This window comes from Onychomys torridus, chromosome 2, assembly GCF_903995425.1.
Source record: "Onychomys torridus chromosome 2, mOncTor1.1, whole genome shotgun sequence".
Classification (NCBI taxonomy): domain Eukaryota; kingdom Metazoa; phylum Chordata; class Mammalia; order Rodentia; family Cricetidae; genus Onychomys; species Onychomys torridus.
In genome coordinates this window covers 156,656,815-156,680,665 of record NC_050444.1, presented here as the reverse complement: position 1 = coordinate 156,680,665, position 23,851 = coordinate 156,656,815, and the positions used below count along the sequence as shown (strand labels likewise).

Genomic DNA, 23,851 nt, shown 5'->3' with positions numbered 1-23,851 from the left:
ATAGAACAGGGCAGAGAAGTCATCCCACATCTGTTGGAATAGACTGCGTGATGATATGGAAGCCACAGTGGGACAGGCTGGGTAGGGCCTCAGTCTGCCTTAGGCTGGCTGGCTTAGATAGCAATGCCTGTTTCTTGCTAGTCTTCAGACTGGAAGTCTGAGCTGAATGTGCCAGCAGGATATGGTTCTGGTGAGGATGTTCTTCTAGGATTGTAGACTGCCTACTTCTCACTGTGTTCACATGGTAGAGAGAGCAAAGGAGATCTTTGGTGGGTTTTTTTTTTTTAATAAGGGCACTGATCCAATTCATGAGGGTCCCACCCTCAGAATCTAATTGGCCTCCCCAGTACCCTAACCTCTAGAAGCCTCCATATTTGGGGTTATGATTTTAATATACAACATGGTGGGAGGGCACATTCAGTCCATTGCAGAGGAGAAAAAGATGGTTTGAATATTGGGGGTGGTGGAACCTGCTACTGCTTAAAACCAGATCTGTAAGTAGGCCCCTCATAGACTAAAAACACTCTGTATGTATCTTAGTTTTGTTTCCTATTGCTGTGACAAAATACCTGGGAAAAGCAGCTTAGTGGGGAAAGGGTTCAGCTCATAATCCCAGGTTACAGTTTGTTATGGTCAGGAAGTCAAAGTGGTAAGAAACCGAAGCAACTGGTCACGTCACATTCACAATCAAGTGCAGAGGGCAATGAATCAATGTTTTCATGCATACACTCCACTTGTCTTTTCCATTTATTATTTGTGTGTGTGTGCATGTGCACATGCCGTGGCATGCATGAGATCAGAGGGTAACTTGTGGGACTTGGTATCGTCCTCCCACCATGTACTTCCCAGGGATTTAACTCAGGTTGTTGGGCTTTGAGGCAAGTGCCCTTACCAAATGAGTTATCTAGATGGCACCCTTTCTGTACTCATACAGTTCAGGTTCTTCTGCCTAGGGAATGATGCCACCCACAGTGGGCAGGGTCTCCCCACCTTAGTTAATATAATCAAGATAATTCCCCATGGACATACCCACAAGGCCAGTCCAATCTAGACAGTCCCTCAGTGAGGCTCTCACCCAAGGTGTTTCTAGATCGTGTTGAGGTCATAACTAAAATTAACCATCGCAGCATGAGAGGCAAAGCTGCAAAAAGAGGCTGACCTTGTGACCCAGATGTAAGGAAGAATGTCTTTGTCAAGATTAGCAGATCAGACTGTAAGTTCAAAACTGAGCAAGTCCTACCACGCTTGTTTCTAGTCAAAGATGCTAGGGCAAAAACTACAGGTTGATGAGCTACAGTGAGGAGACACTGACAAGACCCAGGGGTAAACAAGTGTTTAATGTGTAGCAGTCCCAAAGAGCTCATGTAAATCAGTAAGAAAGCCAGGAGACAGAACAGGACCAGAAGAATGGGCGAGAGCTTGAACAGGAACTTTCCTGAGAGGGAAACATGAGGGGCTAATAGACTTTCCAGGAAATACTCGTTCTTTTTTAGTAGTTAAGAAAGGGCAAAGCAAAACAATGAACTCAAATGGAAGACTTACTGTCAAAGACACGGGAGTGTGGTAATATTAATTTCACATGTAGTAACCAGTACTAGTTACACTAGTACCATGTACAGGATTAGTCCAATATAAACTAGCCCAGACACTCTGCAGTACTCAGAAGCATTTAATGAAATAGATTTTGTATATATCTCTGAATAGTGTAATCCCATGCCCAGGTATGCAGCTAGGGAAGTTCTTGTGTAGACCCAGGCACACTGGCCTATGCTGCTTATCCTGGATTAATTGTTCATAGGGCTTCTATTTATTCAACAGGACAGTCAGTGTACAGCCTGATGACTTTGAGTACTGGGTAGCACCATGGTTACCCTGGTCCCTGAAAGTGGCCCATTTCCCCTCTTACCAAAAGTCAAGCTTTCCTCTGACCCCGGTCTGTGCTCATCTTGAACTCTCTCCCTCCCTGTCACAGAGGGTGGTCTCTGTTGTCCTGTGATTTCATGATGTGAAAGAGAGCTTTGTCTATGACAGGAAAAAAGGTGCTCCATCATTGAAGACACCTGAAAACAAGCTGTGAGTGAGTGGTGGGTGCACACCTTTAACCCTAGCACTCAGGAGGCAGAGGCCAGCCTGGTCTACATAGTGAGACCCTGTCTCAAAAACCAAACAACAAACAACAAAACGGACACCAACATGTCTGAGTTCTGGGGCTATTTCATGGCTTCCTCTGGCTCCTAGGTAACCCTGAACCTATGTCACTTTTGCTGACCAAGGACTGGCATGGGAAAGGCTCCTTCCTGTCAGAGAGCCTGTGTATCCCTAAGGGAGCATCACCTTCAATCCTGAAGAGGCTTTGAAAGTCTCTGGGTGAAAACAAACAGTAGTGCTTAGATGACTGCAGGGGGGCGCTGATTGGAACGCCTTCTCCCTGGCTCCAGGTGCTCCCTGCTCTGCCTAGAACCAGGTGATTGCCAGCGCCAGTCCCCCGCAGAGTTGGAGCTGAATCCCCAGAGGAAGCAACACCAGGACTGAGCTAGAGTGAGGTGGTGCAGCAGTGTCTTTAAAAGCATTTTTGGGGGGTTGGGGATTTAGCTCAGTGGTAGAGTGGCCCTGGGTTCGGTCCTCAGCTCCGGGGGCGGACTTCAAGACCCAGTGCCCACCCAGACGGTGGTTGTGATCATGTGGAAGGTATCCGCCCCCGCCCCGCCCCTTTTCCAGACACACTGTGCTTTTGGTTGGAGTAGTGGGGCTGAACATTCTGCTCCTAGCTCAGGGTGACTTAGGGTGACTGAGATGCAGCCCTCCTTCCGCTTTCTCCCTCCAGGGTACTGGGAATGGATGGCATTTCTCAGCTTTTCTCTCCTGGATCTATGAATTCTATTGCCAGCAGTCTGGTGTCCCAGGTCTGACGCTTCCTTGGCTGTGGACATGAAGAGGTTACTCCAGCCCTGGAGCCCGCTGGGCTGAGTTAGCACTTCCCTCCACATCCAGGAGCTAGCCAAGTAACAGCCCCTTCTGCATCACGGAAAGGGGGCAGCAAAGCGGACTAGGGACACTCGCTGCAGTAGGTCGCAGCAGGAGCTCTGTCAGCATGTGACATTCCCCGGATCCCCACTGCCAGGCCAGGCTGCAGAGAACTGGAAGGCAAAGGCATCTGGAGGAGTGAAGGATGAGCCAGCGACGACAGTGGCCCCCCAGCTGCAGAGAGCCCGCTCAAGCTGCTGCTGCTGCTGCTGCTGCTGCTGCTGCTGCTGCTGCTGCGCACGCAGGCACGCACACCGTTTGCTGTCTCCCCAGGCTACCCAGGTCCCTGGGACCCAGAAGACCGACCCCTGGAGCCGCGGAGATCCAGTCAGGACCCAGGAGCCCAGGACCGGCGCCTGTGAGGCCAGCTCCCCAGGGAACCTGGGCAGCGCTTTGCCTGTAGCTGGTGCTGAGACTCAGCAGGGCTGGAGCTCTCTTTAGCCAGTGTGGTCCAGAGCTGAGCAGCAATTGTCTCGAGGCTCGTTCGCATCCAGGCTCTTCTCCTGGACAGAGGAAGTAACTCCTGTTGGGGCATTCTAGACTGAGCTCTACAGCTAAGGCTTGTAGCTCCCTAGGTTTGCAGAACCTCCAGGGTGTCATTTCTCACTTGATCAGGGTTTGAGGGAAAAACTACAAGGAACAGAGCGCTGAAGGCAAGACGTCTTGTAAACTTTGGAGGCGGGGACATTTTTTTGAACGGGACCAGCGGCCCCAAATCTACTACTGTTCTTGGGATAGTGATAAAGTCTGCTGGTGGGACACTACGTATCCCATCACAGCCACAAGACGAACCTACAGCCATCATGGAGTCCGTGCTGACAGCATCCAGTTCTCCCACAGGCCGGGTTACCTTCTCCCGTGTCTTTGGCCAACAATGTCAGCTGATGGAAGCAGGTAGGATGTGGCCAGAGAGTGGGAAGCAGTCTTCTGGTAGTGGAGGTCTGTCCGTCAGTGTGTGTGTGCTTGGGTCTGTCTGATCTCTTTCTCCATGTTATTCTAGTGGGATTAACCTGAGATGTGATAGCTGACATTTGTCACTTTAAATGATAAACTTTTTAGGTCTGACTATGAGACTTGAAGCTACCATTGGAGTATGATGAGTGAGGGTCCCTGTTTGTCTTTGTATGTCTGTTTTCTCTCGCCAGCTGTTGGAGGAAATTTTTGCGGGGAGTGGGGTGGCAGGGGAGATAAGGGGAGGATAAGGTAGAGTGCTGAGTGTGCTCACCTTTTGGAGACAGTTGTTAGTCCTGGACTAGTTGCCTTTCTGTCTCTTGCCTCTCTGTTCCTGAATGCTTCCTGGAGGCACTGTTGGAGTAGCTTAGATGCCCACATCAAATCTTCTCTGGCCCTCGGCTCTGCTAGGGGATCTCTCCGGCAGCCTTTGCCCATAAGTCTGTCTGGTGTTTTAAGAAAGGAAAAGTTGGCATCACTGAAGTCATAAGCCATGCCAGCTGTCTTGCTAAGATGTTCATGTGATCACAGATTAAAGTCAGGTATAGGTATATGGCTCCATGTGGATGGTCACCAAGAGGGAGGCCACAAATGGTGCTTAAGGTATTACATCAGAACTTGTATGCTTGTTTCTCTGCTTCTTAATTGTTGATTTTTTTTTAGTTCATTTCTACTGAGAAAAGGACTGAGTTTGAAGTATAATTAGTTGTGTGTTTTTCCTTGAGTCTCGGGAATATAATGGGAAGACCACTGTCTTAAGAGTCTGGGGCTGAGTCACATGGATACTTTCATGGGTGGTCCCATGACTTGTGATGGCAGACCCTTCCTCCATCCCTGGGATATATCATTCTAGGTACAAAAGCTAACAACTGGACTTAGGCCTCCCTGGTCCACCCAGACCTGGGGCTCTATGCTCCCAGGAGCACTGCTTGGGAGAGATGTTAAAATCCTGCTCATTTCTAAGATAGAATGCACAGAGAGGCAACTTGTGCACTGGGAAGGCTCAGAGCTGGACTGCCTAGGCTTGAGTCCCAGCTTTGCTTTTATGAGTTGTAAGTTGCTTGTCCTCAGACAAGATCCCTAGCCTTTCTGTGCCTCAGCCTCCTCATCTGTAGGGTGGGGGACACCAGGTACCTTTACATAGGGTCACTGTGAAGGTGAAATAAGTTAATACATGGTGGACCCCTTTGTGGAGGTTTGTGTGGACACTTGGCTTTGCAGAGTGGGGAACAGTGCGCTCTGTAGGACAAAATAGAAGTACCAAACAGCCCTGTCTGCCCTGTAGCTGGATTCTGGTTTATCCAGACATTGAGAAACTCCCTCTTCTCTATCTGTCTGTAGAGGTGACTGCCACCCAGGAGGGCCGAGTTGTCCTGCTTCTCTGAGGTTGCTGGGGTAAGGCAGATTGGATTTCTAAAGCTCCTGGGTCCCCTGTGGCGTTCTCCTCCCTCCTCCTTGAGCACCCTGACCTAAATCAGGCCATGAAATCCTCAGTGTCTTTTGTGAAACCAAAAAAAAAAAAAAAAAAAAAAAAGAGAGAGAGAGAGAGAGAAAGAAAGAAAGACATAAAAACCACCTAAACTCCCCACCTCCCTTCTATAAAGAGATTGCTGCAAGATAGAATAACAATGGCTAGTCCTCTCTAGGGAGGACTCCCTCCCTGAAAGAACACAAGGAGGAATCATTAGCCTGTAGTCAAATCAGCTCACTAAATTAGGAGGTGTAAGGGATAAAGAGAAACCCTGACTTGTCTGCAGCCAGCCATTTGTAGATGGTTAGTGAGATAAAAGAGATCTTCAATGTATGTCTCAGTGACTTGCAGACTCGTAGCTTGGCAGCTGGGTTAGTCATGGCTGTTCCCCAGGGCACAGCAGCTGTCAGCCCCAGGTATATTTAAGGCATTCCCTGTGTACTATCCATGGTGCCAAGATCTGCAGTATCTACAGGGTGAGGTATTACCCTTGCTGGAAGTGCTGGTCTGGCTGGTGGTAAACATAAATCATATTGAGGAAATGAGACACTATGATTTCTCAACTATGCCATTTCCCTGGCCATCCTCCTTCTATTTTATGAAAACTATTTTTCATAATTAAAGGGAAAAAAACCCCTTAAAACCTAACCAATTTTTATATGCAAAGGAAACACTCAAGGGTAGCCTTCTGGTTCACACCCACACCATTTGGGGAGGAAATCTTTGGAGCCATGCTTAAAGTCTATGACTTCAACCTCAAAAAGACATGTCCCTGATGGTGACACTAGTTCATTGTTTACATCCATAAGTATCTCATGTCAGGCTTAGGGGAAGAAGATGGATCTGGGCATGAAGTAGTAAGGATCCATAATAGGATATGGTGTGTGTGTGTGTGTGTGTGTGTGTGTGTGTGTGTGTGTGTGTACATCAAGGATTTTGGAGATAGGGATAGATTTCTGGCAGCAAAGGTAAAACTGGGCATGAGTGAGACCCATATAACCCTGGCCCAGTGAACAGCAGTAGTTATGTGAAGGTTGGCTAGCATGCAGAAAGATATAGACTTCTTTTTCATTTAGTCCCAGTTCAGTTGTTGCTGGCTGTATAAACTTTATAAACTCAAAAACCCTAGAGCAGACACTGGCAAACAGCACTCCTGGGGCCAAATCAGGCCTACTACTTCCTTTTGTAAATAAAGTTTTATTGATACACACAGCATACTCATTCAAATACACTTTGTGCATGCTGCTTCTGTGCTACAGTGGTAAAGTTGAAGAATTGTAACCAAGGCCATGTAGTCTTGAAAAAACTGTCTGGCTCTTCATAGCAAAGCACTTTGCTGACTCTTGCTGTCTTAGTTAGTGTTACTATTGCTGTAATGAAACACTGTGACCAAAAGCATCCTCGGAGAAAAGGGCTTATTTGGCTTACATATCCTTAATCACAGTCCATTGAAGGAGCTGACACAGAAGCTGTGGAGGGGTGCTGCTTACTGGCTTGCTTCTCATGACTTGCTCAGCCTACTTTCTTATAGAACCAAGGACCACCAGGCCAGGGGTGGTCCCACCCACAATGGGCTGGGTCCTCCTTTATTAATCACTAAGAAAATGCCCTATAGGCTTACCCACAGCCCAGTGTTATGGAGGCATTCTTTTAATTGAGGTTCCCTCTTCTCAGATGACTCTAGCTTGTGTGAAGTTGTCATAAAAACTATCCAGGACACTGGACCTAGAGCAACAGATGTGGCAGAGTGGCATAGACTTGACTAAAGCCTGGGAGCTTGATTCTGACTGATGTTTCACTGCTGAAACCTTTGATGCTACAGGGTACCTTTACTCCCTCACATCCTCTGCCACCTGCACAGTGCCACACTGTGGGTTTAGGAAGCATTCATATGGATGTGGAGGCCATAATGAAAATAGACATGTGCCCAGGTCCATAGCACCTGAGCTAGACCACCGTCTTCACAGCCTATTTCCTAGTCAATAGTTAAGGTTTGGATGTTGGATGAGTTTGGCTTAAACTTCTGTTAGCATCATTCTAGATCATATGCTCAAAATGGCCACATCAAGGGCTAGAGATGTATGTGGTCCATAGTGGAATGCTTGCCTAGCATATGCAAGGGCCAGGATTCTATCCCTAGCACCGTACAAACAAAAAGCAATAAACTGCCATTTCTGCAGAGAGTTTTGACCCTCTGTCAGGTCTTGTCAAAGATGTAGAGGAGACCTTCAGTGGCTTTGATGCTGTTGTGTACCTTTGCCCTCACCAGGGTCCTTCATCTTACTCCTGATACGTAGCCCACGATGGTACTAGGTTTTTTGTTTGTTTGTTTGTTTTTACAATTATTTCTAACTCCTAGCACATTGGTTTTCTTTTCCTATTTCCTCTGTCACAGCCTCAAGCAGTAGGTAAGAGGTTGGCTTGTCTAGACGGATGTGGTAGATAAAAGCTCCATCCTTCCTGCCTCGCCTTCTCTAGGTGGGAGCAGAAGGTCTTGTTCCCACTGGCTGTTGGCTGTCACCACACCATGCAGCATCACTCTGTTTTAACATTGCACCAGGGATTCTGGGGAAGTCTGATGGGACAGACAGCAGAGGCTCCAGCAAGTGTGTTCTTTGGTGTGGCTGAGCAATTTGCCTCTTGTCTGGCCTGCAGAGTGTGTGACCACACATGCTTCTGACTTAGTGTCTGGGTGTTTTTATTGAGGGCTCTCTCTCCTCTCCTCTCCTCTCCTCTCCTCTCCTCTCCTCTCCTCTCCTCTTCTCTCTCTCTCTCTCTCTCTCTGTGTGTGTGTGTGTGTGTGTGTGTGTGTGTGTGTGTGTATGTGTACATGCATGTAGAAGCCAGAGGCCCAGAGGCCAACCTTAACTGTCATTCCTCAGGGACCAACCATCTTATTTTTGAGACAGGGTCTTTCACTGGCCTAGAAGCCACCAGGTAGGCTATGCTGTCTGGCCAGTGAGCCCCATGGCTATGATTCTAATTGCCTACCTAGTATTGGGGTTATAAGCACATGCCATAATACCTGGCTTTTAAAATGGGAGTTCTGGGGATCAAGATCAGTCCTGTGCTTATAATGCAAGCACTTTGCTGACTGAGCCATCTCCCCGGCCCAGTAGTTCCTTTTGTCCTCTTCAGAGCCCATGAAATGTGTGACAGGCCCATCTCCAGCTTGATATATGGAGACTCTCGATTCACCTTTGGCCTAGCATTCATTGTGTGGTGGCCACAGATTGCAGGGGGGCTTGGTTTCCTGTCCCAGAAGCTGACTTGGGAAGCTGTCTCCCTGTTACCTGAGTTAATTTGCAGTGTGTGTTTGGGGCAGAAAACATTTCTGTGGGTTTATAGAGCTTGACAAGTTAGACCGAAGTCCCCCTGTCCATGGTGTTCTGCTGATGTTGCAGGAACCTAGGTCTGGCTCAAGGGAGACTAGAGGAGAGGACAGGGAGGCGACTCCCTGCTGCTCTGCAGGGTCCCTGTTGCAGCTCAGGAACCACCACAAGGTTCCTTATGAGCACAGTCAGATAGAGACTCCTCATCCCCTACCCCACACCACATAGCTGCTACAATGTACAGGCCATGACTGCCCATCTGACTGGTATCTGGCCAGGGTCTGCTCATCTTTACACTATGCTATGATGTTTTATTTATTTATTTTTTCTGAATGCTGACCCTGCACACCTTTCCCCTGTCTTTATAACAATACAGAGATCCTTTTGGGTAAGAAGTTACATGCGTCAGGAGGCAGTCTCCAGCTTTATAGTTGAGGCATTAGGGAAGCAACATTTAGGGTCTCTGGTATGAATGGAACATGCTGAGTACTTTTGCAAAAGCCAAATGAATGAAGACGCCCTAAACAGAACACCTATCCTATCCCTCCATCTGTGGAAATGACAGCATGAATTAAGGTTTCCCCGTCTTAGTTAGGGTTTCTATCACTGGGATAAAACACCATGACCAAAAGCAACTTAGGGAGGAGAGGCTTTATTTAGCACATACAGTACAGTCCATCATGAAGGGACTCAGGACAGGAACCTGGAGACAGGAACTGAAGTAGAAGTCATGCAAGAATGCTGCTTACTGGCTTGTTCCTCCTGCTTTATCCAACTAGCTTTCTTATAACATCCGGGACCATGGAAGAATGCTGCTTACTGGCTTGTTCCTCCTGTTTTGTCCAATTAGCTTTCTTACAACTCTGGGACCACCTACCTAGGAGGTGACACTGCCCATAGTGGACTGGGCTGTCTCACAACAGTCAACAATCACAAAAATGCTGGACAGACTTGTCTACAGGCCAGTCTGGTGGAGGCACTTTCTCAATTGAGAGTTCCTCTTCTTAAATGGCAAAAGTCAGGACAACCTCAAATTGGGATGTCATGGTCCAGCTTCCTGACTGGCTATTTTTCTGGTGGGAAACCCTGTGATTGACATTCCAGACCAAGATTTACTGTGGTGAGCTGCTGGCACTGTTGTGGAATGCTGTCCTCTGGTCGTGATAAGGACACAGCCATTTGGAAATCAGAGAAGAGGTGATTTACTTCCAACCCTGGCCAGATTAGGACTAGTAACGTTTCCTCACAGAAGGTGCAGCTGGGGAGGGTCATTAGGCCTGTAGCCAAGATTCCAGCCAATCTAGCAGCCATGACTTCCCTCAGTCTGGGTGTGTCTGTCACCAAAGGAAAGACTTCGAGTCTTAGATGGCTGGACTCTAAGTCCTGTCCCACTGAGGTCTCTAGGAAGACTTTGGTTCCAGTGAATGGATTCCACAGGTGAGGCTGTCTCTAAGGCCAGCACTGGTTTGTCTTTTGCTCTTGTTCCACGCTGTGTGTGTGTGTGTGTGTGTGTGTGTGTGTGTGTGTGTGTGTGTGTGTGTTTTGCTGTGGCTAGAGGATGCAAGATAGTGACAAATTGCCAGGTGTGGTGGCACACACCTTTAATCCCAGCACTCAGGTGCCAAAAAGCAGGCTGATCTCTGTGAGTTCGAGGCCAGCCTGGTCTACAGAGTAAATTCCAGGACAGCCAGGACTGTTTCACAGAGAAACCCTGTCTTGAACCCCGCCCCCTCAAAAAAAAAAAGATAGTGACAAATAGACTTGACTGAGCCCCCAGTGTTCTCTTCTTCATCATAGGCACCTGAAAAAGACATGGGAGAGAAACAAACCAATCATCCTGAGGCTCCCAAAAGTCCCAGTTTTTGAGTGATTTTGCTGGTGCTGAATGGACAAGTGGGTGCTGCTCTGAAGGGGACGTTCTTAGTCAGGCCTTTAACACACAGGTCCCCAGGTAGCCACAGGGCTGCTCTCTGCTCTTGTGTGTGCATTCATGTTCTTGTGGAAGTTGTGTGTGTGCGTGTGTGTGTGTGTGTGTGTGTGCACAAGGTGTATGTACATGTGTACCTAGTTCTTCAGGTCCCAGCTACCTTGATTTTTGAAACAGAGACTCATTGATCTGTAGATCATAAATCGTCTGTAGATCATAGATCATCTATAGATCATAGATTGTACAGTAGGCCAGACTGTCAGTGAACCCCAGGGATCCACCTATCTGTGCCTCCCAACACTGAGATTAAAAGCATACAGCACTGTGTATGGGATTTTTATATTGATTATGGAGATTCAACTCAGTTCCTTGTGCTTGTGTGTCAAGCACTGTATTGACTGTATTATCTTGTCGGACCTCTTTTGGGTTTTTTGTTTGTTTTGTTTTGTTTTGAGCCAGGATCTTATATAACCCAGCCTGACTTCAAACTCTGTGTGGCTGATGCTGGCCTTGAACTCTTGATCCTCCTCTTTCCACTTCCCGTGTCTGGATTACAGGCATGTGCCACCATGCTGAGCCTACTCTTTGTTCTTGATAGTAACACTCCAGGGAGAGGGGAAAGGTCTAGGTTTGGCCAAATAATGATGGGTATTGCATAAAAATAAGAAAAATGCATGTTGGGGAGAGTCAGGCATCCAGCACTACCCTTGCCTTTATCTTTGAAAAAATAGTTAAGTGACAACTAGTTTCCTTCTTGGGGTCAGCCTCCTTAATGCTGGAAGTCCCCTGAGGAGTAGGGTCCAGAAGGTGCCTTTTCTTTTCCAGTAAGGGTGGCTTCCCCATTGATCTCTTTTTTGGACACAGTTAGCTGAACACTCGCGGGAGCTGTTTTAATAGGCCCTGTGTGGTCAGTTGTGTGATATATCTCCTAAATTAGGCTTGCTTTGTTTCTCCTGTGTTTCCAAACCTCACCCAGACAACCACTTAAGTATGGGCAAAGCTCTCAGCCAGATAAACTCCCCAAAGCTCTTCCCAAAGGAAACAAGAATGGCTGCAGATTTCACAGACTAGAGGGAAAACACATCCTCTCACCATGTGCCTAGAATGTGGCTGGTTTTGGAGTGAAGCTCAGCCCACTGTGGGACTTCATGGGCAAAAAGGAAGTGAGGAGGGTTCCCCTGTGTCCAGGGGCAACCCACCAAGCAGTAAGGGTTAATAGAGGTTTGAAGATGTCAGTGTTTAAGGTAGGGGAGATAGTCAAAGTGATGCTGTAACCACTGTGAAAATACTGTCCCAAGGGGGCACTGGAGTTCCTTCCACGCCCTCTCTTCCCCACCTCTCACAGCATGGACATTCAGACCCGGTGAGTCGCCCACCCCAGGTTTTAATGCAGTCTGTGACTGTGTCTTTCTTCTGAATCCATTCAACTCCCATCCATCTTCCTGAGCATGTAAGGCAGGAGCTAGACGACACAGACACAGTGTCTAGGCTCTGACTGGAAAGGGACACATTTTCTCCCACTTTTGTGTCACTGTCTTCCCCAAGGCCTGTGCACAGCCTTCCTTTTAACCCACATGGAGCAATGCAATGTGCCCAGAAGGGAGCCTTGGCCTGAGTCATCAAAGTGAAGATCACTCCAATGGGCTCCCACATGAGAACAAAGCCAAGATGGCTGCTGAGCACCAAGAAGGGACCCACATGCAGTCTGGGATTCCCACAACCTTGAGTTCTTGCCTTTGGTCTTCTGAAATCATTATCAGCAGCCTGCAGCAATAAGGACACAGCATGATGCTTGGAGAGAGGACTGGCTTGGGGACAAGAGTAAAGAGAAGCAGGGGAAGGCTGTGGCCACCTACCTCTGCTGGTCTAAGGGACGACAGAAGTAACATGGTACAGGGCAGATAGCCACGTCTTAGGAGACAATTAAAGAATTTCAGGTGGCTTTGTGGGAGGAAGTGCTCCTTGGGGCCAGAAAAAGTCAGAAATCCTGATCTTGAATGCAGGGTGAGAAGTGAATCTCAGAAGGAATGTCTATACTGGGTCCCTGGGAGTCTGAGTAACCTTAGCCCTGTTAGAAGCCGTGGAGACCACAGGACTCCAGACAGCAGGGAGAGTTCCTGGGTTTGGGTCAGATGAAATATATGGGGTATCTCTTTGATATCTACAGTAGAGCAGAAACCCACCAAGGAGACAGAAGTAGGTTTTCAGCTAGATCCATGTATTTCGTAAAGCATTTGCCTTGGTAGAAGCACGGGGATTGTGACCAGTCCGAGGAGTGGATGGAGGCAGGCAAGGAGTCAGGGCTGGCAGGTGCCCTGGGATTCTAGAGGTTGGGTCACATCCTCATGAGCATGGAGGAAAGGTACTGATGAAAGACCAGAACAGTGAGAAGTGAAGGAGAATATTAGGATCGGAGGTGATCAGGACCAGAACCCTCTCCCTGTCTCCACTAGGAGACAGCCCTTCAGTCTGTAGGAGAACACTCAACATTGAAGAACTGGGTTTAGAGGTCAGGCCAGCCAGTGCTGAGACCATCACAGATGGTTGGAGCAAGGCCTGATGGAGGCCAGGAGTGGCCTTGGATAGACACACAGCTGGACTGTCAACCGTTCTGGTTTAATTTTGGTCACAGTCATTGAACAAGAATAACTGGACTCTGACTTCTAAGTTGAGTTATTTTCTCTCGACATTGTAGGCATGACATGCTTCCATCTCCTGCTTTCTGTTGTCGCTGCTGGCCATGGTGACCTTGGGGTCATTTCTCTATAGGTAACCTGCCATTTCTAAGCTCATACCTTTAAACTATTTGTCCCACAGGCTCTGTAGTTTTACTATAACATGTCTCAGAGTGGATCTAATTTTATTTATTCTATTTAGGGCATATGATGCTCAGCTGTGAGGATTTGTGCCTCAGTTCTGAAGAATGTACAGCCTCCCCTCCCTTCTCCTTCCCTCCCTCCCCTTCTCTTCCTTTCCCTCCCTCCCCTCCTCTCCCCTTTTTTCCCTCCCTTCTCTTTTCTATCGTTCCATCTTTTTCCCACCCCTCTCTTCTCTCCCTGCTCCTTCTCTTCCCTCCCTCCTCTCTCCTTCTCTTTCAATAAGGTCTCACTCTGCAGCTGAGTCTGGCGTTGAACTCAGGACCCTCCTGTCTCAGCCTCCCAAGGGCTGGGTTACCGGTGTGTGCCATGCCAGCTTCAGCTGTTTCTTTCTTTGGACAGGGATTCCCCTCCATTGTTTCCATTCCTTTTATACATCCCTCCTCTGCACAGCAGTTTTCTGTCTGAACTCTGTCATATTTCCCATCCCTGCCTCTATAAAACAACTTAAAAGCAATCTTCTGGTTCATTAATTTTCTGTCTGCCTGTGTATAATCTTCAGCCAACTTCAGACAATCGGATTTTTATTTAAATGTCTTTTTCTCAACCTCAAGAGGTTATGTGTGAGTAGCTTTCAAATCTCTCAGATATTCTTTTATATTTTATGATAATCTCTTGTCTCTCTTGTTCTTAATTTTATCTTTAATTTGTTTGGCCATTTAATCCAGAGGTTTTCAACCTTCCTAATGCTGTGACCCTTTAATACAGTTCCTCATGTTGTGGTGACCCCCAGCCATAAAATTATTTTTGTTGCTATTTCATAACTGTAATTTTGCTACTGTTATGAATTGTAATATAAATATCTGTAATTTCTAATGGTCTTAGGTGACCCCTAAAGGGATTGAGACCCATAGGTTAAGAACCATTGATTTGAATTGTCTATCTGGTGAAGGAATTTCATGCTCCATGTCTGGAGCTCTTGGGGACAATTCTTATTGTCTGTGACTCATGCTCAGAATGGTCCTTTGTGTGTTTTGTAAGTTTAAATTTTGCATTTGTGTTTTGGGGCTTTACCTTGATATACTATTTGATAGTGTTTTGATATTATACTTTATCTTGAGATACTATTATCGTAGTGAATGCTAATTTCTGGTCTGAGGATTTCCTCAAATTCCCAGCACTGTAAATTTGAACCTAACATTTTGGAGTGAGTAATAAGTAATTTAAGAACATCCTGCTTCTAGTACCCTCCCCTCTCAATGTAGCACTCCAGACAGACAAGTTTCCTCATATTTAAAAACAGATTTGCTTTTATTTTTTAATTGTGTGTGTGTGTGTGTGTGTGTGTGTGTGTGTGTGTGTGTGTGTGTAGTGGTGGTTTTGACCTCTTTATCCCAGGAAAGTAACATCATTTAACAAGGCCAGCAAGGCGTCTGAACGGAGTATCAGCCTGTTTGCCTAAGATGTGACTCTGACTTTCAAGTCCATATTTCATTACTTTATTCTGTGATTTATTTATTTCCTCAGCTGCTGTAACCAACTTTCACAGTCCCGTTGGCTTGAAGCAATAGACTTTTATTTTCTTGCATTTTAGAAGCCTGAAGTCTGAAATTGGGGTGTCAGCAGGGCTCCCCTCCTCCTGTGCCCTTGGGGAGAATCTGCTCCTTGTCTCTTCTGGTTTCTAGTAATGCTTGCACTCCTTAGCATGTGTCCACAGCACTCCCATCTCAGCTTCTACAGTTACATCGCTCCTTCTCTTGTTATGTATGTAATCTCTCTAGCCCCGTCTTATGAAGGTTGATGGCAATGTAGTGTCTGAAGATCCCTGAAATCTTCCTATAACTAGACCCTTAACCCAGTCCCATCAACAGAGACCCTTTACTGGGTAAGGTAACAGGTAAATGTCAAGGAACTGGATCTGGGGCATAATTCAGCCTCAGGAGATTTTGCTATGAGAACTCATTGTTATGTGTACAAGGATGCCCACTGTATTTCTAAATATCATGTGGACTTATTTCTTCTCCACACCATCCCATCATATTTGTTCTCTGAAAATGAGATATTCCAAAGGATCTCCAGGCTGGAGGGAAAATGTTCACCTCTTGGATAGGACTGCTTCCCGAGGGCCTGAGGATACTGAGATGTAGGTGCTGTCTGGTATCAGGAAGTGACTATTCTCCATCCCTATGGGACAGAAAAGCTAGGCTTTGCTTAAGCTAGTAAGACCTGCTGTGTGGTACCCCAGGACTGGCCCAAGTTCCTCTGGCTGCTTCATCTTGCTTTTCTGTTTGCCCGTGCTCACTCCCATTTGTGTCTCTTGGCTCTTGGGTGGGGCTCCCCCCCCCCCATTTCACCAATGGGAATGCCATATGACTGCTCACGACAGACCTTGAAACTGTCTGTCCCTTTTGCTCCAGACACTGCACAAGACACCCACCTGGGAGTTTCTCAGGCACTGTGTGCCAGTGAACAGCATCAAGACCAGAGTAGGACCAAGCTTGGAGCTGACTCTTGCTGAGAGCTGAGTGGATTGGGGACATTCTCTCCTGGTCCAAAGCTTCCATCCTAGGAGGAGTCAGGTAAACTGAGTCAGAGGTTGTGTTATGTGTCTCATGGTTCTTTGGGTGAACAGAAACTGACCAGTCATTGCAAAGCAAACACCCAGTGTCCTTGGGTAGTGCCTTGATGATGGCAGCTTTTGGCTGTGTTAACTCAGTGGAAAGTCAGAGGGAAGATATGGCTTATATATGTGATATTCATCCTATCTCTCTTGATATGTCACTATTTTCTCCTAGTAGCTAAACCTTAACTATGATTTTTTAATATCCAAAGGTATTTCTAGGGTCTCTTATCACCCAGCACATGTTCAGAGTTTCTTGACAGCTGGAAGCACACTTTGTGTTTCACACACCAATCCTGGGGATTGATGAGTGGGCTAATGTCTCCCCCTATGAAGGTGAACAGCCCCCAAGAGATGAACAGGAGTTGGGTAGAGTAGAATCTAGGACCTAAATTCTCTGAGGCATTAAACAGGCCAGGAGTGACAGAGAAGGCCACTCGCTGGTGCTCTCAGCCCAATGATGGCTGAAGAGATGGCAGAGCTCAATCTAGGGTCTTCTGAGAAGTGTGTATCTGTGTGTATGGATTGCCTTAGAATGATAAAGGCTGGCATCATTCCATCCCCCTTACCCAGAAAGACACAACGAAGACAGTAATCTCTGATGGCTTGGGGCCAGCTTGTCCAACCTGGCCCCCTGTACTTGGATGATGACTCTGTGGCCAGACCAAGTGAAGCTATAAGACATGAGAAGAATGTAATGTGCTCTTCCCAAACTCGAGCTGACGCCCTGTATGAATCACGGGGGTCTGGACAAAGCAAGGCCAGGTGCAAGTTAGTAATCCGGGTCAGGCTGGGGGCATAAAGAGCTTGATGGGTACAGGGATACACACTTGTAGTCCCGACACTGAGGAGATGGAAACAGGTGGATCTCTGGGGCTCACTAGCCAGCCAGCCTAGCTAAATCAATGAGCTCATGGCAGGGACAGACCTCAGGAAACAAGAGATGGTGTCTGAGGAATGATATCTGGGGACCTCTAGTCTCCACATGTGTGTACACATGTACACACACACACACACACACACACACAATGTGGGTCAGCTAAGAGAAGGATATAAGCCAGGCAGAGACAGCCTTTGCTTCTAGCTGACCTGCAGAAATTTAAGAATTTAAAGAAAACTCCAACCAGGATTTAGCAGCCAGACAGTTTTTCTTCCTATTACAGAGATCTTGGACTTTGTTTCATGCCAGAGACACAGTTTATTTCCAGGACGCCAGTAACCGGGGTTATTCAGAAAGCTGATGGCATGAACATGTGTTCTTGTAGCTGATAAAGACTCTCTTGCCTGCTCTAGCATGAAGGACCAGCCCCTTTCCTCTGAGGCTGATGAGCAAGGTCATGAGACATTTAGGGGGGCTTTGAGGAATTGCAAGCTCCCCTGCACAAAGCTGGCCGAGGCAGCTGAAACTGCCTTGGCTTCGATGCTTCCAGCCATGGAGGCTCCAGCTACCACAGTTCAGTCCCTTGAGTGCTAAGCGGTCATTAGAAATCCACTTTGTCAGGTGGTACCATCCTGGTTGTCCCCAATTCAAACAAAAGTTCCTTTGTGGCCACTGGCATTTGGGAATAGAATTGTGGAGCCATGTTGGGGCCAGAAGGCAGCCAGTGGGGCCTTCAGAGTTTTGCTCAGTGAAGTGTCCCTGATAAATGAGCCCCATGCAGTGTAAGAAGAGCTGTTCTTCCCAGCTGGCCTCTTGGAATAATGGGGGGATTGGGGAAATGGCTCAGTTGCTAAAATGTTTGTCATGCAGGCTTGAGGACTGGAGTCTGGATCCCAGGCACCCATGTTAAAAGCTGGGCATAGGTACATGTCTGTAACCCCAGTGGGAGACAGAGACAGGAGGATCCCTGGGGCTCACTAGCCAGTCAGCCTGGCCCAATCAGTGCGATCCAGATTTTTATGTGCTGGTCAGTTTTTGCCAATTTGATACGAGCAATGGACATTTGGAAAGAGGAAACCTCAACTGACAAAATGCCCCCCACCCCATCAGATTGGCTTATAGGCAAACTGTGAGGCATTTTCTTGATTGTTGATAGGGGAGGGCCCAGTTCACTGTGGGTGGTGCCTTTCCTGGGCAGATGGTCCTGAGGTGTAAAGAAAGCAAGCTGAGGAAACCCTGGAGAGTAAGCCAGTAAGTAGCATTCCTGCATGGATTTTGCTTGAGTTCCACCTTCAGATTCTTGCTTTGAGGTCCTGCCCTGACTTTCTTTGATGATGGACTGTGACATGGATGTGTAAGAGGAAATAAACCCTTTCTTCCCCAACTTGCTTTTGGTCATGGTGTTTTATCATGGAAATAGAAAGCAAACTAAGATACCCTGTTTCAAGAAATAATGTGGAGAGTGAATGAGGAAGACAGAACATTTACCTTTGGCCTCAACAGTATGCACACATATGAACACACACACATGCATATGTGCACACACACTCTCAAGTGCACACACACAAATTAGAAGAATTGTGGTTCACTTCAAGGGTCATGAACTTCTCATGTGATAGATAAACTAGGCCTGAAATGGGATCCTGAGCTGCAGAGCTTGGGTGCAGAAGTCACAGCACAGCTGCTGAGGATGTGGTGAGCTGTAGAGAACAGCAAAGAAAATGTGGTTTTTGAGGAGCAAAGAGAAAACACGAGGAAGCCCTGGGCTGATTTGCTTTGTGAGGAGAGTTGGTGGGCTTGTGACACCCGTCTCTTCTTGTCTGGCTCAGTGAGAGTAGGTAGGTGCATTCTGATTCCTGTAACATGTCTTGTCATGCTTCAGCTGTAAGATTTCCTACAGATGCAGAAGCTCTTGATCCTAGATCCTGATAGCTCTAGTACCTAGTCTTGAACTATGGGATTGGCTGGGACATTATTGGCACTGACTCTTCATGAATGTGTGTTTATGAATGTATTCATGTGTGTGCAGGTATGCATGTGTATACATACATATATGCAAAAGCCAGATGACAACATGACCTGTTTCTCAAGCACCATCTACCTTGCTTTTGAGATAAAGTCTCTTGCTGCCTGGAGTTCACCAAGCTGATGGGCTGGCCAGTGAAGCCCCATGGGATCTCCCTTTCTCTGCCTCACCTATGCCATTTGTTAAATGTGGGCTCTGGGGCTTGAGCTTGGGTCCCTATGCTTGCAAGAGTAAGAAATAGATAGTTACAGTCCACTTTCAGTGTGTCTGCAAGAAGGTAGTTCAGTGACATCAGAGGGACTTTAGTTAGGGGACAGTGACCCTGGGGTGATGAGTATGGGAGGGGAGGGGAAGAGGCATAGAACTTTCTCCTTCCCAGGTGGAGAAGAGAGCTGGAATCTAGTGCTGGAGGGCGGAGGAGTGGTGAATGAGGGGGACTTTAGATCTGTTTTCCCAACCCCTTTGGATCCTGCTTTGTCACCTTCAACAGCTCTGTTTCAGAGATTCTACAGCTCAATATTTGGTGTTTGGCCTCATCTAGGATAATATCATCTTTCTTGGCTGATGTTCAAGGCCTGGGCTGTAAGCAGTGGGGCTGTGAAGCATTTAGGAGAGGAGGAGATCTGGGTTAAAATCCATGCTGGGATTGGGATGCAGGAGAGAGCCCAGAGGCAGCCCCGACACACTGGATTCTGGCTGGCTTTGTGACCCTGCTACTAAGATTGAGGCATGGAGAGCCCCCATTTACCCCAGATAGTGGTCTTCAGCTATCTCTGTGACCAAAGGCTGACTGGAGGTACACTTTAAACAGGGTTTAATGCCCACAGTTTCTAAGGACTTTTTCATACTGAGAGGTGACAGGTAGGGGTTGTAGGCCACTGGGCATGACTGGGAAGGGGTGAGGCTCCTGTTTTCTGATACTGCCAGGTAGGGTGACACTGATCTCTCGTCTATACTAAGTTTCCCACTCTGAGACTTTCCTCCTACTATGCATGCCTCCTAGAAGAGCAGAGACAAATGTTTTGGGTACATCTATCCTATCACCTAATGGGGTCTACGATGCCCTTATGTCTGTCTATAAGTTAAAATCTGTGAGGGACCTGCAGCAGTTTTGTGCAGAGGGAAGGAAGTGTCTGACAAAACAGTTAAGTGCCAGGAGTTGGGGTTGGCTTTGAACCCCAAGCCCTTCTAGGTGACAAAGCACAGAGAAAGACAAAGGGGAGTTGGGGTCAGACTGGGGTGCAAGCTACAGTTACCACCCTTTACTGACTGTGACTTTTTTCTTCTAATTGTTACTGCTTTAAATCTCTCTGAACTATGTTATTTTATGTCAAAGAGGCTATTTCACGAGCTAGGAGCTTGGAGGGTTACAGAGAAATGCATGAGTTGTGTTTGAGGAGTACACAACTTGGAGTGGTCCAAAGATCAGCTTTCCCCAGCCGTGGGCAACATCTGAGTGGGACCCTCAGCCTCTCCTTGCCTTGTCCTATTCTTGCACACACATCCAGTCCTATTCTGGTGACCATGATCTTCAGCTTTCTCAGGGCAAAGGAAGTCCTGCTCTTTCTCCAGACCTAAGGAGTAGCATGGTGAGTGCCCTTCACTCACAGCTGCATGGAGAAGCTGTGACGGCTGCCGAGCTGCCCAGGGGCTGATTTGTATGTGAGCACACAATCTTAATCAACGACCTCACAGAACTGCTGGTTGCTTGCTGTGGTAACCAGGTGCCATTTAGTTCATCCAGGTTGATAACTGCTGGGGCCAGAGCTGAGCGCCTCGGGCTCCAGGTCCAGAGGTAGCAGCTGAAACTGAGGGAGGGCTTGTGCTAACACTCCAGTGTGGTGGTATTGTGCTCCCCAAAATATTGTGTGTTCCCCGAAATAAACTTATCTGGGGTCAGAGAACAGGGTGGCCACAATATTAAACATGAGGATAGGCAGTGGTAGCACATGCCTTTAATCCCAGCACTTGGGATGCAGAGCCAGGCAGATCTTTGTGTGTTTAAAGATACAGCCAGCATGGAGACACACACCTTTAATCCCAGGGAGCGATGGCAGAAAGTAGAAAGATATATAAGGCATGAAGACCAGAAACTAGAATCATTTGGCTGGTTAAGCTTTTAGGCTTTGAGGAGCAGTTCAGCTGAGATCCATTCTGGATGAGGACACAGAAGCTTCCAGTCTGAGGAAACAAGACCAGCTGAGGAATTGGCAAGGTGAGGAAGCTGTGGCTTGTTCTGTCTCTCTGATTTTCCAGCACTCACCCCAATAACTGGCCTCAGGTTTGGTTTTATTAATAATACCTTTTAAGATTCCTGCTACACTCCAGGGCCACCTCTTATCTAAGGCAGAGGGAAGACTCACATTTCAAACACACAACCAAGGATAAAACTGGATGAGTTGGCTGAGTTCCTATAGCAGTTAAATGAAAGGTTGTTTAATGAAAATTCTGTATTTCATGCAGGACTCACCTGCTGGCATGCATCATGGAGAAACCAGGGGGAGGTTGGGCTTTATTTTAGAGTTCTTTTTTGCTTCTTCCTTTTTAAGACAGTGTCTCATATAGTTTAGGATAGTCTCAAACTCTATATGACTAGGGATAACCTTGAACTTCTGACCTACCCTCTGCATGCTGGGACACAGGCATGTGCTACCCCACTTGGCTCAGCAAGTTAAAGAAGATGCACAGCTCTGGTTTTCTCTGGGGCGCAGGGAAGCCTCCAGCTACCTGTGCTGAGGTCCACTCTCAGCTCTGCTCTTAGCTGGCACTTAGAAGCATTTTCAGTTCAAGTCCACTTTGCCATCCAAGGGACCTTGGTGGGAACAATTCTTTCTAGAATCGTCTTTTGACTCAGTGTTTTGTAATGGCTTCAGAAGTTTGTTTAATGTGCAAACTTTCAGCTTCACTCTTGAAATTATGGAGCCTGAGTCTCACTGCAGGCTTACTGAGCAAGCTTCCCAGGGCTGAAGAGGTGGCTCAGTCATTAAGAGCCTTTGATGCTCTTGCAGAAGATCTGGATTCAGTTCCTAGCACCCACACAGCAGCTCACAACTATTATAATTCCAGTGGCATGAGATCTGATACCCTCTTTTAGCTTCTGAGGGCACCAGGCATACACACAAGTGCACTTACATACATGTAGGCAAAACACCCATACACATAAAAATAAATAACTCTTTCAAAAGACACATGTAGTGCTTGTGTCTTTGATCCTAGTGCTGGGAAGGGAGAGAGAGAATGGCAGATCACTAGCACTCACTAGGCAGCCAGCCTAGCAGAATCAGCCTAGCAGAATCTGAAGGTTCACAGAGAGATCCTTTCTTAAAAGATGAGGGGGAGAGAGGCTGCAGAAGATGCCAGACATTGATCTCTAGCCTCCACAGACTGTAAAAACATATGTACACAGCTGCACGCGCATTCACACACACACATACACACACACACACACACACACACACACACACACAACCTTGAGTGACTCCTACTTCAGGTGACTAGAGAATTATTGAACTACAGTGGTTTTCAAATAGATCTCAAACCATTAATCCTCAAGGAGCTTGTTAGAGATGCATATTTTGGAGGTGTGCCCTAAAACCTGTTAAATTAGAAACTCCAGGGATGAGGCCCTGAACTCCAAGTTTCAACAACACCCACCCCTCATTCCACCCTACCCCTGGTGCTTTCAATACTGCCTAGGGCTTGAACAATCATGCACCAGGGTTTACAACTAAGCAAAATTTGAAGGAGTTGCCAGATCTTAGTGTGCCACTTCTTCTAGAAATGGGAACTAAATACCCATATGGACAGGGGTCTTAGGGTTTCTATTGCTGTGAGGAGACACTATGACCATGGCAACACTTATAAAGGAAAACAATTAATTGGGACTAGCTTACAGGTTCAGAGGTTTAGTCCATTATGGTGATGGCAGAAAGTATGGCATTTCTTAGGAAGATCTGGTACTGGAGGAGGAGCTGAGGGTTCAGATTAGCAGGCAGCAGAGAGAGAGAGAGAGAGAGAGAGAGAGAGAGAGAGAGAGAGATTGGGGCTGGTGTGAGCCTTTGAAACCTCAAAGCCCAGTGACACGTTTTCTCCAACAAGGCCACACCTTTCCAACAAGGCTAATAGTGCCACTCCCTGGTGACCAAGCATTGAAATCTATGAGCCTTTGGTGGCCATCCCTATTCAGGCCACCACAACAAGGTATGTGCCAGTCTTGTTGAAAAGACCAATGGAGCCACGCACACTCAGAAGCCTTGATTCACCCTCCTGTGGTCTCAGCTGTGTCACACTAAGCTCAGAATGCTTCTCTGAGGCCCTGAAAGCCCACGAAGCATCCAGGGGATCATCTTAACACCCAGCTGTAAAGGTGCTAAAATGTGCATGAATTGCACAGGATGGTGCCTGGCCCAAGGTGAGCCTTTGAAGGAGATGTGGGTGGGAGAAGCTACGGGTAGGAAATATCTGGGGTACAAGGTGGATGTGCTCCGGATGAAGCTTCTGTTAGACATGCAAGTGGTGGGGAGAAGGGAGTCAGGGCTGGAGATGAGAATTGAGGGGTTGGAATTGTCTAGATGGTCTTAAAAGCTTCATTTAAAATTCCTTCATGATGATAAATACATGTACTCAATTTAATTGATTCCTTCATTCTGATGCATTTCTTCGGGGACTCTTTGCTGCTTAAAGTTCCTCCCCTTTTAGGAATATGATGTTGATCAGGCCTTTCTTGTGTCCTGTCTTTGCAGAGTAGATAATCAGGAAACTGATCCTTGTCTATTCAGGGGACACAGGAACTTCAAACTGAACT

General features: G+C 47.1%; 1 protein-coding gene across 1 annotated transcript in view; it reads left to right on the top strand.

Moving 5' to 3' along the window:
- Positions 1-2,753: 2,753 nt before the first annotated feature.
- Positions 2,754-23,851, top strand: part of LOC118578213 (putative uncharacterized protein C1orf196) — a 275,201-nt gene continuing 254,103 nt past the window's right edge. Inside the window, exon 1 of the mRNA XM_036178951.1 lies at positions 2,754-3,918. Within this exon, the coding sequence (XP_036034844.1) occupies positions 3,828-3,918 (91 nt within the window). The 5' untranslated portion in view covers positions 2,754-3,827. The remainder of the gene's footprint in view (positions 3,919-23,851) is intronic.